Source organism: Miniopterus schreibersii, assembly GCF_964146895.1.
Source record: "Miniopterus schreibersii genome assembly, chromosome: 1".
NCBI classification, from domain to species: domain Eukaryota; kingdom Metazoa; phylum Chordata; class Mammalia; order Chiroptera; family Miniopteridae; genus Miniopterus; species Miniopterus schreibersii.
In genome coordinates this window covers 159,879,672-159,893,724 of record NC_138101.1, presented here as the reverse complement: position 1 = coordinate 159,893,724, position 14,053 = coordinate 159,879,672, and the positions used below count along the sequence as shown (strand labels likewise).

Here is a 14,053-nt window from a genome sequence, read left to right as displayed (position 1 = left end):
CTCCTTTCTCTTAAATCCTACAATACTGATAGTCTAAACTCCTATATGGGTATTTAATCATATGGTTGTCTGATTCCAAAATATTTACATATTTGTGCCATATCCCCCCAAACAGGCTTCAGGGAAAAAATAATCAGAGGAGAATAAAATGCTTTCCTCGGAGAGGAAACTAAGTGAATAGCTGAGTGAAAGATTAGAAAACTGCTTAGTAAGAAATGATCCTCAAAGTGATCATATCTATGCTTCTGTTGTGGACAATCCACAAACTTATCATGAGTGCCTGCCGCCCCCCCCCCACCCAAATGTTTTGGGAATGCAATGTGTGGCTGGTAGTTGGTTCCACCATTGCCACTGTTACTAACCCTTGTTGGCTAGAAACTCTGCAACAATGACCCTGACTCAAAGGATATTGAAATTATATTTACTATAAATATAAATATCATTAAATTAAAGGCAATGCAGTTCAACCAAACAGCAAAAAGCAGAACAAAAAAAGGTCTTTTGTTTTTCTAGACTCTAAAGAAGCAATTTGCATTTCAGTGCTCTCCATTTGGTAGGATCATTTGATAGCAAAGACGTGAGCCAATGACTATCAACCTCTTTCTCTGGAGCAGTAACCAACTAAAACGTACCATTTTCATAAATAATAAACTTATCTGTTACAGGAGTGTTGTTAAAGGCTAATTAAAGCTTAGAAACATAGGTAGTAGTAATACGCCCCATCAATAAATGAATATAATGGTATAAGAGAATCAATAAATTTTGGAGAATTTTTGTTTTATATAAATTGCTCAGTAATGAATAAAAGGGTTTTGCTATTTGGTATAGCAAAGTACTGCTATCACAAATATTCTAAATATGTAAACTCAAAAGTTAATAAACTTCCTCATTCTATACTACAAGTCTGTGGGAGGAAAGCTCTATGGCCCTAACAGTTCTCCACGTTAAGATTAGGAAGTGAGAAAGTACAAACCATCATCAGTTTCCATGTTCCTGACAGAATGCACTGATGACGTGCGGGGCAGTGTTCTTATTATGACCATTGTACTGAAGTGGAAAATTCTTTGTTTTCATTTATTAGAGTTTCCAAAAACAAAAAAGAAAAAGCCCAATTTTTAAAATATAAACTTTGAAGAACTACTGATAAATCACCTTATCTTTCTCACTTTTTCTGATTCTTTTTTTTTGTACATGTGTGCAAGGGAGGGAGAGTACCAAGGAATATGTATATAAATTAAATACACCATTTTAGAAATTTTAAAAAATATGCCTTTTAAGAAATTATAGCAATGATTAATTTTTTTAAATAAATGGAAGATTTTCTCAAATTACCAAATATTTATGGTATCAGCATTATAAGACAAAATTGAATTAAACTACAAAAGTTTCAATCCAAGCCAAAAAGAGTCTAATGTATGTTTCAGGCAATGTACAGGACGATAACTTGAATTTTTTAAAAGAAATTAAGGTAGAAAGGGTTATCACTTGTGGCCACAAGCCAATTTCTCACAGTGCAACTCTTTGCTAGGCTGAAAGTTACAATTCATTCATTCAAGGTGAGGCACTGTTATTAAAGCATGACCCATAAAATAAATGTATAGTCAAGGGAGGGATGGGCCACTGCCCTCTGCACGACTGCGATCATAGCAGGGTGTTCTGCTGGGTCCTGAGCACAGGTAAACTCCAGGCACTGACAAAAAGGGATATTTCCACTGACATAAAAGAACAGACCAGAAAAGGTTTGGAAGCCACAGACATGTCATCTGAGGACCGGGTGAAGAAATGAGGAACGTTTAGCTATGAAAGAAACCACCACCACATGACAGAGATGTCATTTGACTGTATGGTTCTTGAGTGGGGCAGAGGTCAGAAAGAGGGAAGTTTTGATTATCTTAATAATAGCCTACAGTTAAAATTAAATTTGGGAATGGTAGTAACTACTGCATACCAGAGACATTAAACCACAGATTAATGTCCATCTGTTAAGGATAATGTATTCCCGTGGAAACTTAAATTTTATCTTTGATATTTGTTGGTTGCTTTCTAATATTTCCAAGAACTAATGGAAATTTCATCTTTAACCTTTTCTAAAATATGACTTTTGCTTGTAAGCAATAGCTTCATGGTTTTCAATTTGTAATTTAAATTTCTTCATTAGTAAATTTCAGTATCTGTTATTTAAAGCAACAGGTAAACAATATTGAAAGCCTAGCATATAGGCAAGAACAAATTACCAGAAGTTATTATAAGAGATATTGTTGAGATTCTGTCTCGGTTACATCCATGAAATTCATGGAGTGGCTTAACTATCTCATCTGCCAAAAGAGAAAGGGCACATTTATTCTACTAGGTCTTACTATATAATCAAAGCCAATGTCATGACTGCTTGAAAGAAAATGTGGTTCTAAGTTCAAGCTGTGTTTGAAATCAGTGGTTTCATGTGAGGTCCTCATGAATCCTAGATGACCTACTTTCTGGCCTAAAGTTTTTTCATGCCCACGGCTTTTTTTCAAATATGTTTTTCTATTACAGATATGAAATCACATGAAATACCACAAAATGAACCCTTATTTTCCCTAATACAATCAAAATAATGGTAGGCATAATCTCTATAAGAATTTTAGTTGGTGGCAAAAGGAAGCTGATATAAATTCTAAGGTGGAATGTTTTTTGTTGTTTCAATGACTATTTCTCTAGCTTATTTTTCTTCATAGCACATATTATCTTCTAATATACAACATACTTTCTTATTCATTCATTTGTTGTCTATCTCTTTCCATTATAATATAACCTCCATGAGGACAGAAACTGTCTTTTAATCATGTATCCCCAGTACCTAGAATAATGCCTGGCATTATTTCTTGAATGAGTGAATGAAGAACTAACCACGAGCTAAAATACTCATTATTTTCAGGTTGAAAATGTTCTAATCCTTGGCTTCAAACTATGTAGGAAGGCATGGACCTTCGAATATCACACTACATTAGTATTTCAAATTACTAAATCATAATTCAAATTAACTAGGAAAAAGATAAATAAATATTTAACTTACTTTAAAAGTCTGTAATATGCAAACCGAAACATTTCTTGGATAAGGACTGAGATTAACACACCAAATATCAGTAGATATTTCTGTACTGGTTCATCTTTGTTGTCAGTAATGGTTCTTGCCCCGAACCAGACAAGGGAGGAAAGCAGCAGAGATATCAACCAGAAGAAAGCTCTGAAAATTAGGGGGGGAAAGGACACAAGTAAACATAAGTACAGGATTAATTTTTTTTTTAAGTCCTCGTAAAGTGATGCTATGGATCCATTGTTCTTAATCAGTGGGTCAGTGATGAATTTTCTCTGGGGAGACGAACATGCGATCCAAAAACAATCTGGGATTTTTCCTAACAATCACTCTTTTTCAGTAACCCTGCTATTTGTTAAGTACATCTGCAGACTATCTGCCAAGGACTGTCTAGCTGGAAACGTTATTTGCTATTCTTCCTAATTAATGCTTTGCTCACTGATGTACAAATATAAGTATCTTTTCCAGAAAAAAATGTCAACATCTCTATTAATATAGTGGTTGGTATAAAATCTGGAACTTGAAAACCTGTGCCCTGATCTAGATCAGTCTTCCAGGCCTGTTTTCACCACATTCCTGTGGGCTTTGAAAAATACTCATTATTTTAACAAGCTTTTAATGATTTTTATCAAGCTTTATAAACCTTTTGCCCAAATCGCTATCACTTTTTAAATTATAATGGGATGCAGCATTTTCAATACAGTTGTGAGACGGTGAAGAAACTCAGGAAAGGTGAGCACTGGCCTAGCCTGGCTGCTTCTCCGGGTGCCAAGTGAGGTTCAAGGGTGGAGGGGTACGTGGGAAGCCTCAGGAAGTGCTGCCAGACAGAGGAAAACTGGGATTATGACCGCATTCACCGCCAGAGTTCGGTATTTACCAAGCTCCTGAAGGAGACGCACTGACAGGTGCTTCTGTTTGCACAGGTTTCCACTCTTTGGCTGCACACCTTAATCATTTAGGGAGCTTTAAAAAAAATAAAAATAAATCCGTAGCCTGAATCCCACCCCCTAGACACTCCAGTTCAGTAGGCCTGGGCCAGGGGTTGGGCATCGGTATGTTCTAAAGCCCCGGGCGCGCAGGTGCCGGGCTCTTAATCCCTTTGGGATTACAGAAACTGCGAGAAGCTGAAGTTCACTTGTGACCCCATTCCCCAGAAAAATAAGAGGCATATTCGAACGTATCCACACTTTTTTGCATACAATTTAAGTGGCCTCACGACCCACTATAAGCCCACCCACGGAATCTAAGTGAAAACTCAGGAGCCAAGTATCAGGGTTGGGGGACCCACAGTGAGAGCTCCTTCCCCAGAGCCCGCCCTCTGCGGTCGCGGGGTTCTCGTCTTTGCCTGCGGACCCTCGGAGGCGGGCCAGGCGTCCCAGGGGAGCGGGGTCTCGGCTCCCACGGGTCGCAGCCCTCCTCCCCTTCAGAGCCCAACGAGGTAGAGCCGTTAGGTGGGGACGCCCGGGGTCGCCGGTACCCCCGGCGGGGGAGGGGAGCCCCGGGTCCCGGTTTCCCAGCGCGACCGCCTCACCCGACGATGAGGAAGATGATGCGCAACGGCTCCGTGGAAATGGTGATGGTGTAGAGGGCGAGCGCGGGGCCGAAGGCTATGGAGGCGCAGCCGAAAAACACAGCCGCCGTCATGGCGACCGCGCCTGCGGGCCTAGCGGGGACGCCGAGTGCGCGCGGCGGAGGCGGAGAGGAGCGCGGGGCGGGACGGGGCGGGGCGGGGCGTTCGAGGGGCGGGGCGTCCGGGGCGGGGCGTCCGAGGGCGGGGCGTCCGAGGGGCGGGGCAGGGCGTCCGAGGGGCGGGGCAGGGCGTCCGAGGGGCGGGGCAGGGGAGCTTGGGGAGGGCCTCCCAGCGGGGCTTAGGTCTCACCCAGCGTCGGGGGCTGCCCGGGGAGGAGCTGCGGTTCCCGATCCAGAGGTTGCATTGAGGGCGACTAGTGCGGGAGCTGGAGCGCCCCCACTTACATCTCACTACCCTACCCGAACACATAGATCAGGCCCACGGTGCCGGCTGCCTTAGGGCTAAGAGGAGGGGAGGTTCCCAGTCCCCTTTGGGGCCAGAACCGGGTAAAATTCCAGATCAACTAAAGAAAAACAGCGCCGACAGAGGCAGGATTCTATTTCTAAATAAAGGAGTCTTTTTTAAAGCACATTTTTTCATTTGCATAGTTGTGGTAACTTCCTGCTTCATAACGTATAAAACCCAAGTTGGGAAAGTGGTGACTCAGATGATAACTCACGGAGACAGTACCAGGATGAAATAATGGAACAAGCTCCTTCTCAGGGTTGTGCTGGCACGCTGGTTTTATTTGTGCCCCGCCGCCCCAAGTCTTCAAAAACGTTGTTTTGAAGGCATTTTCTGATCACCCTGTGATATCTCCTTGCTCTGTTTTTACTTGCTCATTGGTCTCCCCCATTAAAAAGAAACTTTTGGAGGCCAGGGGCTTTCTTTTGTTCTTTGTTGTTTCCGTAGCACCTAGACGGTGCTCACTAAATATCTGTTCAATTACTGAAATAATTTTAAAAGTGGAACTTACAAACATTTGCTATTTTATATTAATTTAACATTTTCTGAGAGATTTAAAAATTAAAACCAGAAGGTTAAGTTCTCTGATCATATCTAAGATTTTTTTCTCCAAGTTTAATGGGAATAATAATAATGTCTCATGGGTTATTTTGAGGATTGTGCCTGCACATTAAGTGCTATATAAGTGTTAGCCGTTTCTACTCAGTCTTTAATGTCTATCACGAATAAAACTCATGAAACTTAACATTGAAAAGAAAAACACAATAGGCAAAAGCTGGGACCTAAATGAAGATGTTTTACAGGTCACTTCTGGAAATAGGCCTTCAAATAATACATCTGCAGGTATTTAATTTTTATGGTAAAATGTCACCTTTGCCCACTTAAAACAGACATATATATTTCCCATTTACTCCATAGAATACTTCTTCATTCTGAAATATCTTATCCCACACCTGTCGATACTGAGTTTGAGACAGTTCAAGGTGGTAAGGTGACTCACCATTGGATTGATTCTTTTGGTTCTGTCCTGAATCCTAGTTATCAACTGCAACTCCATTATTTCAGCTCCGTGCAGAGATGCCTTCACAGAGGCATAATGTACTTGTGTCCTTGGCGTAAATTCAGATTTTTATACAAGAAATGGTCATCTATATGTTTTCCCCTGCATATTTTATAAAACTAATTGGTTGTCATTGTTCAATATCTCTAATAGATCCATGAGTTCAGGACTAGAAAAAAGTTTTGTTTCTCCTGACAAATTCATATGGACCGTTTGAAAGCTAACTCTTCATACTCAGGCTTTACCTTGACTCCCAGGAAGTGGAGCTAAATTTAATAGTCAATTTATAGCAACTATTGCTTTTTAAATTATAATTATTGCCATGATGCCAGGATATGACTTATTCTTTTATCCCTGTTTTAGTAATTTGAATACCCTATGTGTCTTTTTTTTCATCCTCACCTAAGGAGTGAGGATATTTTTTTCCATTGATTTTTAGAGAGTGGAAGGGAGGGAGGAGGGAGAGACAGAGAGAGAGAGAGAGAGAGAGAAAGGGAGGGAGGGAGGGAGAGAGAAACATCTATGTGAGAGACACACTGACTGGTTGCTGCCCCCACACGCCCCAACAGGAGGCAGGGATTGAACCTGCAACCCAGGTACGTGCCCTTGACTGGAAATTGAACCCATGACCCTCCAGTGTGCAGACCAAGGCTCTAACCACTGAACCACTTGAGCCAGGGCTACCCTATGTGTTTTGGTTAAAATGGACTCGAATACTTTGGAAGTCGGCAATTCAAGCAAAACTATGTCACAGGAATGTGTATTCATGTTATCTTGACCATATTTCAGTTGAATTTTGGTCCCCAAGTCCAGTTAAAAAATGGGAAGGCAATACAAAACGTAAATGACTCTGCCCCACCATCTGTGAAGACATCTTTAACTGATGTCTGTTGGGATAGAAAAGAAAAGAGCAACTAGACCAAACTGCCAAAATAACCAATAAAATAGTCATCTTCAGCGTTCACGGTTATTTACTAGAAAAACTTATTTCAAGTTTTCTCTGAATAATGACATCTCACATTCCTGTTTAAAAAGTGCATAACACTGATTTCAACAATTCTGTTAACAAGTGAAGAATTTGAGGCTAAGCAATAGTAAGATTTTATGAACTTACTATTAGCTTCTCCCCAAGACCTAAAAACATAAGGGTACTAAGTGTGTTGGGAGTTAAGTTCCTAAAAGGTGACTGGGGGAAGGAAGCAAGCACACACCATGGATACAAATATAGCCTGCTGAGAATTCCTGAGAACTGGGTGTTTGCTGGGGGAGAGGGGGCAAAAAGCAATACCATATTTTAGCAATTTATCAAGTAAGGCTTTGACATAGCTACCAGTAATTCACAATATACTAATGAATTCACTTGAGCTTTGTTTTGACAGTGCTGAGAGATGTGTATTTACCTAACCATTCATTCATTCAAAATGCATGTTGGCTGCCTGCTAAGTATCAGGCACAATGTCAGGCACTGGGAATACACCAAGGAAACAGATGTGCTCCTGTTTCCACGGAGCTTACAGTCTCGTGGGGAAGCCAGACAGTCGAGTGGAGGGGCTATGAGAATGTACAGGAAGGCGGAAGGCACCCAACCCAAACGCATGGCCTTTTGGTAACAATAACACCCACCCATTCAGGTCTCATATTCAAAGTCAGCAAAGCTAGGATATAGGGAAGAAATGGAAAAACAAGTGAAAAGTCTTCAGAATGAAAGAAAATAGTTCAGGGTGTCCTAAGAATGGGAAGAGAGGGACGAGAGATAAGACTGGAAAGGCAGCAGGTTAGAGTTTACTTCAGGTCTTGGGTTTATTCATGCAAGTGCATGATCAGATCTCCTTTGTACAGATATGGAAAATGGGATTCCAGACAGGACATCTTTGGCATACTGCAGGCATGAGATGATGGTGGCCTGGGTCAGGGAAATAGTGGGAGTCTAGGGAGGGACAGGCAAATTAAAGAGAGATTTAGGAACTGTGCAAACAGAATTTAGTGACTGATGAGCTACACAAATTGAGGCTCCTTACTGGGGAGTGTGGATATAAAACCGAAAGGCTCGATCCCCACCCTGTAGGAGCTTAGAGTCTCGTAGGGAAGGGAAGAAAGCAGACCATTCAGATCCAGTACAGTGCTGAAGGTCAGAATTACGAAACGAGTCTCACTAGGCTAAAACCAAGGTGTCAGGGCTGGGCTGGCTCCTTCTGGAGGCTGTAGGGGAAACTCTTCCCTCACCTTTTCTAGGTCCCAGAGGCTACCTCGTTCACTGGCTCATAGCCCGGCATCACACCTTTTCTCCTGTCCCCACCACATCGGTTCCTTTTCATTCCGACTCCTCCTCTGTCCCTCTCATCAAGACCCCTGGGATGACACAGGGCCCTCCTGGACAATCCAGGATCATCTCCCATCTCAAGATCACATCTGCCAAGTCCCTTTTGCTACACAGGAAGTCAGTCACAGGTCCTGGGGATTAGAACATGGACATACTTGGGGGCCACTATTCAGCCTACCACAGAGGCACATTTTTAAGAGCCATGAAAAATGCTGAAATTATTTTGGAAAAGTGGGGAAGACTGTCACAGAAGCTTAGGAAAGAGAACGTTTCTGGGAGGGAGCAATAAACTCGTCAAATGCTGCCAAGAAGTTAACCATGATGAGGACAGAGAACTGTCAGCAACTTTCTCAACTAGGCCGCAGTACACGTGATGTCGGTGAAGGGACAGGGGGGACGCCAAACTGGAGGCGGCTCAGGAGTAAAGGCAAGGCGACAAAGTGAAGGCGGCGTCTAAGGGCAGCCCTCCGGGGAAGCTCCACGGTGGCGAGAGGAGGGAAAAGAGCACTAGTGAGATGACACGCGGCAAAGGGGAGGGAGGGGTAAGGACACGAAGACGCTCAGGGGAAAGGGGCCGCACAGGACGAGAGCCTGAAGGGAGGGGTAAGAGCTGTGAGTCCCCAAGAAACAGGGCAGAGGGGCGGGGGGACGGGTCCAGGGAAGGGGCCGAGAGAAAAGCGGCCTCTGCTGCCAGAGGGAGGTGGCCAGGGGGTGGCTGGGGGAAGCCAGCTCCGGGAGGCTGCGGGCGGGGGGCAGAGGCACTAAGCTGGGTTTGGACTCGCTTTCCTGCGAGGCACAGAGCAGAGATCTATCTACCAAGAACGAGAGGACAGAAGCAGGGTGCCCGAGAGGAGCAGTGAAGGTCCGAAGTGGTGGTGGGGGTGAACAGGGAAGGCGACGACTGGGGACATGCACAAGCACGTGGTGGGACAGCAGTAGGGCTGGAAGTGAAAACAAAACAACAGAAAGTAAGCTTGCAAGGGCTGAAAAGGGAGGGATGGTCAGCTCAAGGCGGCAGCTGTGTTGCCGAGTAACCTCAGTGTGCTGTTTCTGAACCAAGCATGAGAAGAGGTCTGGCCATTTGAAACACCTCTAAGTCACAGTTTGCTAAAGCACCCCAAGTTGGCCGTGGTTGGAGTCACACACCTATAAATTCGAAGAAAGGCTTCAAAACGTGCAGTCCAGTTCAGAGTCATGAGTATTTTCATTATGTAGTTTTTATTTTAGACGAACATTATTGTAAAAAAAAGTTCACCTGGAATAAAATCCATTTTAAAAAAACAAAAACACAGCAATAGTATCAGTACACAGTTAATTAATTGGCTTAAACAAGATTAACCATGTGACAGGTCTGCTTTATCTGCAGGAGCTTTTCACAGTAAGCTGCTGGAGCAAAAACATGCCAAAACATATGCAGTAGGATAATTCTATGGAAAAACTAGATATTTTCCATTAGGGGAATGATTTTAGCCAAAGAGTTTACGGTATTTTGCATTCAAGGAACTGCTGTGTCAGCTGCAATCAAAATAAAACCCATCTGTGAGGCCATAAGAATGAACTTTAATAATTAAGCTCACATTTTTTAAAAAGGTAAGAAAATGAAACAAGTTCTATTAGTTCTTGGCAATAAGAAATGCAATTGCATACGATACAAGTATTTAAAAAATGAAGTACAATTTGAAAATATCCCTAAAATAATTATTTGCTAATTTTCATTTCTGTAAATTTCAGTCATTTAGATTTTTTTCATAGTGAGCATGACACCTATTAATTTTATTAGTCTTTTTTTAAAAAGGCCAATTCTATTGTAAAATTGTGCTAGCATTTGAAATTTTATTAGCATATCCTGTCACTCTAGGTTTCTCTAGGACAAGGAATTTCATTTTTAGACACCCCCCCCCCTTTTAGCTAAAACAAGAAGGCAAAAGGAATGTAAAAAACCTGACAGCAGAAATGACTGCTTAAAATCTGACACAAGTACACCAACATAATGAAGTGCTGTTTTAAAATTTTAAGCTTAGAAGTTCATCTTTAAAGATTAAGAACTAAATTTATAAAGACATCTAAGTTATAAACTAGAAAAGAGAGTCTGCTTAAGTGTATCACTTACTGTTCACAGGAAAAACTCTATATAAGCCTTAATACAGATTCTCAGCATAGAACCTGTAAAATGGAGTTATAATCTCTTATTAGAAATTTCTGCAAACATTTATCTATATTGCACAGCTAAAGTTATTAATGGAGACAGGGAGATAATACTTCTTTTTTGCACTATTGGATATGATGTGTATGTTCTATTCTAAACTACCTCCTACCTTTCCCAATGATGCCTTTAGTTCAAAATGAAACATGTGATCTAAATTGTGTGGATGCTTAAAGGCTGGCTCACTGTTTTTCTACCAGGTATTAGAATACTAGTCAGCTAAATGAGGTATAATTAAAAATAGTCCTTCAAAGTAAAGAGTATAGTCTTCTGAAAATTTATAACAAAGACTGCACAAAATGTCCATGTAAATAGTAAGAAACCCTGCAGCATCTCCTAACTGATGCACAGGTGGGTTATTTTCTCATAATCTGTCTGAAGTAAAATAGAGCTAAAATAAGTTCCCAGTGAAACATTTTACAGTCAACTGATTGACACGCTTCTTAGTTACAGCACATCTGCATTGCCTGATACCCTCAGACTCTATTTGACAAGGTCTAGTCCAACCACTGGCAGAAGTGAGCCCACTGATAATAAAGTGCAGCCACTGAAAACCACTAATACTGCTGCAAAATCTTCCTGTACCTGGTCCATTAGACCACAGAAGTGTTCACACAAAACTAGATTTTCTTCAGTTTCAGCAGGGAACAGACAATTATCTCTCACTAAATTCATTGACAAATAGAAAAAATAATGCACTATATGTACATTATTAAGCAAAGTGGAATATTTATTGGGTCATTTTGCCATGCAAAAGGTGAATTTCCTAAGGTCTTAGCTCAAATTATATACAATTTAGCAAGACTAAATGTAAGAAAATAGCAAGGACGATTTATTTCAGTACAACAGAGCATATATCCCTAACTTGCTGCTACTTCAAAGAGCACCTTTAGACTCATCTAGCTTTTACAGGCTCTTTCAAAGGGAAGTTCACGGAGACTAGTTATTAATCCATATAAGACAAAAGAAGAGGGAAGGAACAGAACAAAAGCAAAGCATTCTATTAAAAAAAAAGGTAACCATAGAACATGTCAGTTTTGGTTTGCAGATAACCCCTGAGATATAAACCAGAGTGTTAAGACACCAAATAGTCAGAGGTAAATTACTAAGAGAATTACATTCATACATGGTGTCATAGCACTTGCCTTTTAGAAACTACTTTGTTATCCTCCAGAAAGCTTAACTGCTTGGAATTTTTTTCCAGAAAATTAGTGAATACAATATGTTTCTAAGAAATTATTTTTTCTTTCCAAAAATGTATCTAATTTTAAGGTGGTAGACTTACAATCAACTTTCAATGACTATACTGGGACACCAGCAGGTGCTTTTAAGCCTATAGGTACGTTAAAATCAAGGAGGCTGAAATCTGTTAATAAGTTTAGAGTATCCATCGAAAATAGCTCTGGAATATTTGCTGCAGCTAAATTGTGCATCGGTTTTCAAATAAGTAGTAAAGGTTGAGCGGTTCAAGCATTCTAATGACACATCTTAATTGGAAGCAGAATTCTCCGTGGTAACAAGCAATCCGTTTCCACTTCCACTTCCTATTCTGAATTTAAGCATGATGGTCCACTTTGTGAAACAAACCAGGCCTAAGAGGAAGAATAATTACTACAGTTCATTTCCTTCATCTCCTCTTGTTTCTCTTTTTCGTGTTATGACACTGAAGGCTAGAATAACAGCAGTGACATAATGATCTTAATTTGGCACATAGTTAACACTAAATACCTTTATTTTCCTATGCGGCGGTTTCATCTACAAAAGGTGTCCCAGTACCAGTGTGTGGTGAGAAAGGCAGCTAAGCTTCTGGCTGGCTTTGGCCCAAACGACTGGACCACGTTCTCTAACAAACCTGAGCAGATGGAACTGGTTCTACACATTCAACAACAGCTACTTTAAAAATGAAACCTTGCTCCTATTTTCTCTCATGAAAAGGCAAGACTTTTCCTAGAGGCTGCGTTAGGTCTAATTATTTTTAACTTTTTAAAAAGCCCAAGTAAAAACAGAACAAAAATAATTATTTTCACCATTACCAAGAGCTATCTCTACTAAACTTATGTTAAGTAACCTCTCTTCCTATAGGTAAGCTTTTTGTGAACTAAAATCTAAATCTAACTCTTGTTAACTCTTGTACACAGGGATTATGGTAGGAACTGGGTATTACAAGTAAACCAGCAGGCTGAGGAGTAAACCTAAGACAAAATATATTACGCATGCTATTGTGATGGAACCACAATTAGATGCTGCAATAAAACCCTAAATGGTACATTTCTCTGCCCAGGTAAAATTTCAACTCAAGAGTTCAAAACTAGAAACAAACAATGGTCAAATGTGTTGTTTTAGGTAACTGGGTGATTACAATAGGTCAAACATAGGAAAAGACAGCAAATACAAACCCCAGGAAAAGTGAGAGTAAGGTCATTTCCAGGTGCAGTTTTTATAGATTAGGCAGAGGGAATCAACTGAGAAGTGATTTATGCAGCTACCCAGACTCTGGCTAAAAGGTCAGGAATGAAGCAAAGCACTAAACAGTAAGAAATAAAGAAATTATGGCCTCTGATGAAGAGAGGGACACTTTTATGAATTTTTAAGATAAATTTTTATCAGAATTTAATGATTCTTATTTAAGAAAACCATAAATCAGAGCCCTTAAATAAATGCTATGAATGCAGTAACATCTGGCCATATGAACCAGAACAATGTCCTTTCATTTTAGTGCACTGATCTCTGCTTTAAATGTTCTATTCTTTTTTTAAAAAACATCCCCCAAAGCATAAATTTGTCTAGAACTTCATGAGACAAAAGTGTGCATATGAGAGTATCAGCTGGTGCTATGACAGGGAAAGGCTAACACTGATGTGCAAAGTGAAAAAGAAAGATAGCAGCTTCTGCAACAGGCAACAAAACAAAGAAAAAACAAGTCTTGCATGTGTCTCCACTTCATTGCTTCCAGGTTTGAAAAAAGGAGCCTGTTATTTTGCTAGGCCACACGGCTGGAATCCACTTGGCATTGTGTCAAGAGGTCTAGGTTCGGTGGTGCTCTCAGCAGCAGCCTGGCGGTGTGATTCTGAGGCTGGGTGACCTGTGCTTTCAGAGAAGCAGGAAAGGGTCCTCTAGGTGTGCTGCAGTCTCTCAGAGAAAGTTCATCAAAGGAGTGAACACCGGAAGAAACTGGTCTTCTTTGATCGGTTTTCTGTTATTTTCACTGGTCCGCCTGCCCCTGATGAATTGCTGTCGTTCTAAAAAACAGAAGATAAAATTACCAAGAAAATAAAAGTTTCATGGTTTGAATCCAGTTATCTAAAAGACACAACAATATCAACCCATACCACAAATGTGTATTCAGTAGAGTATTTCAATGG

General features: G+C 40.8%; 2 protein-coding genes across 7 annotated transcripts in view; both read right to left on the bottom strand.

The window, feature by feature from the left end:
- The window catches only part of APH1B (aph-1 homolog B, gamma-secretase subunit), a 174,486-nt gene extending 169,720 nt beyond the window's left edge, over positions 1-4,766 (bottom strand). For 4 of the 5 annotated variants that reach the window (XR_013997824.1, XM_081123267.1, XM_081123265.1 and 1 more), the window contains exons 1-2: positions 4,605-4,763; positions 3,053-3,223 (exon numbers count right to left, since the gene is read on the bottom strand). Coding sequence is in view for 4 of the 5 variants with exons in the window: in XM_081123267.1 (XP_080979393.1) it covers positions 3,053-3,223; positions 4,605-4,717 (284 nt within the window). In the remaining variant the exon portion in view is untranslated. Of the gene's footprint in view, positions 1-3,052; positions 3,224-4,604 lie in introns of all 5 variants that reach the window. The other variant, XM_081123266.1, reaches the window with a different exon arrangement.
- Positions 4,767-9,687: 4,921 nt separating this feature from the next.
- RAB8B (RAB8B, member RAS oncogene family) overlaps positions 9,688-14,053 on the bottom strand; it is a 59,978-nt gene continuing 55,612 nt past the window's right edge. For both annotated transcript variants that reach the window (XM_081161380.1, XM_081161381.1), the window contains one exon: positions 9,688-13,930. In XM_081161380.1, the coding sequence (XP_081017506.1) occupies positions 13,838-13,930 (93 nt within the window). In that variant the 3' untranslated portion in view covers positions 9,688-13,837. The remainder of the gene's footprint in view (positions 13,931-14,053) is intronic.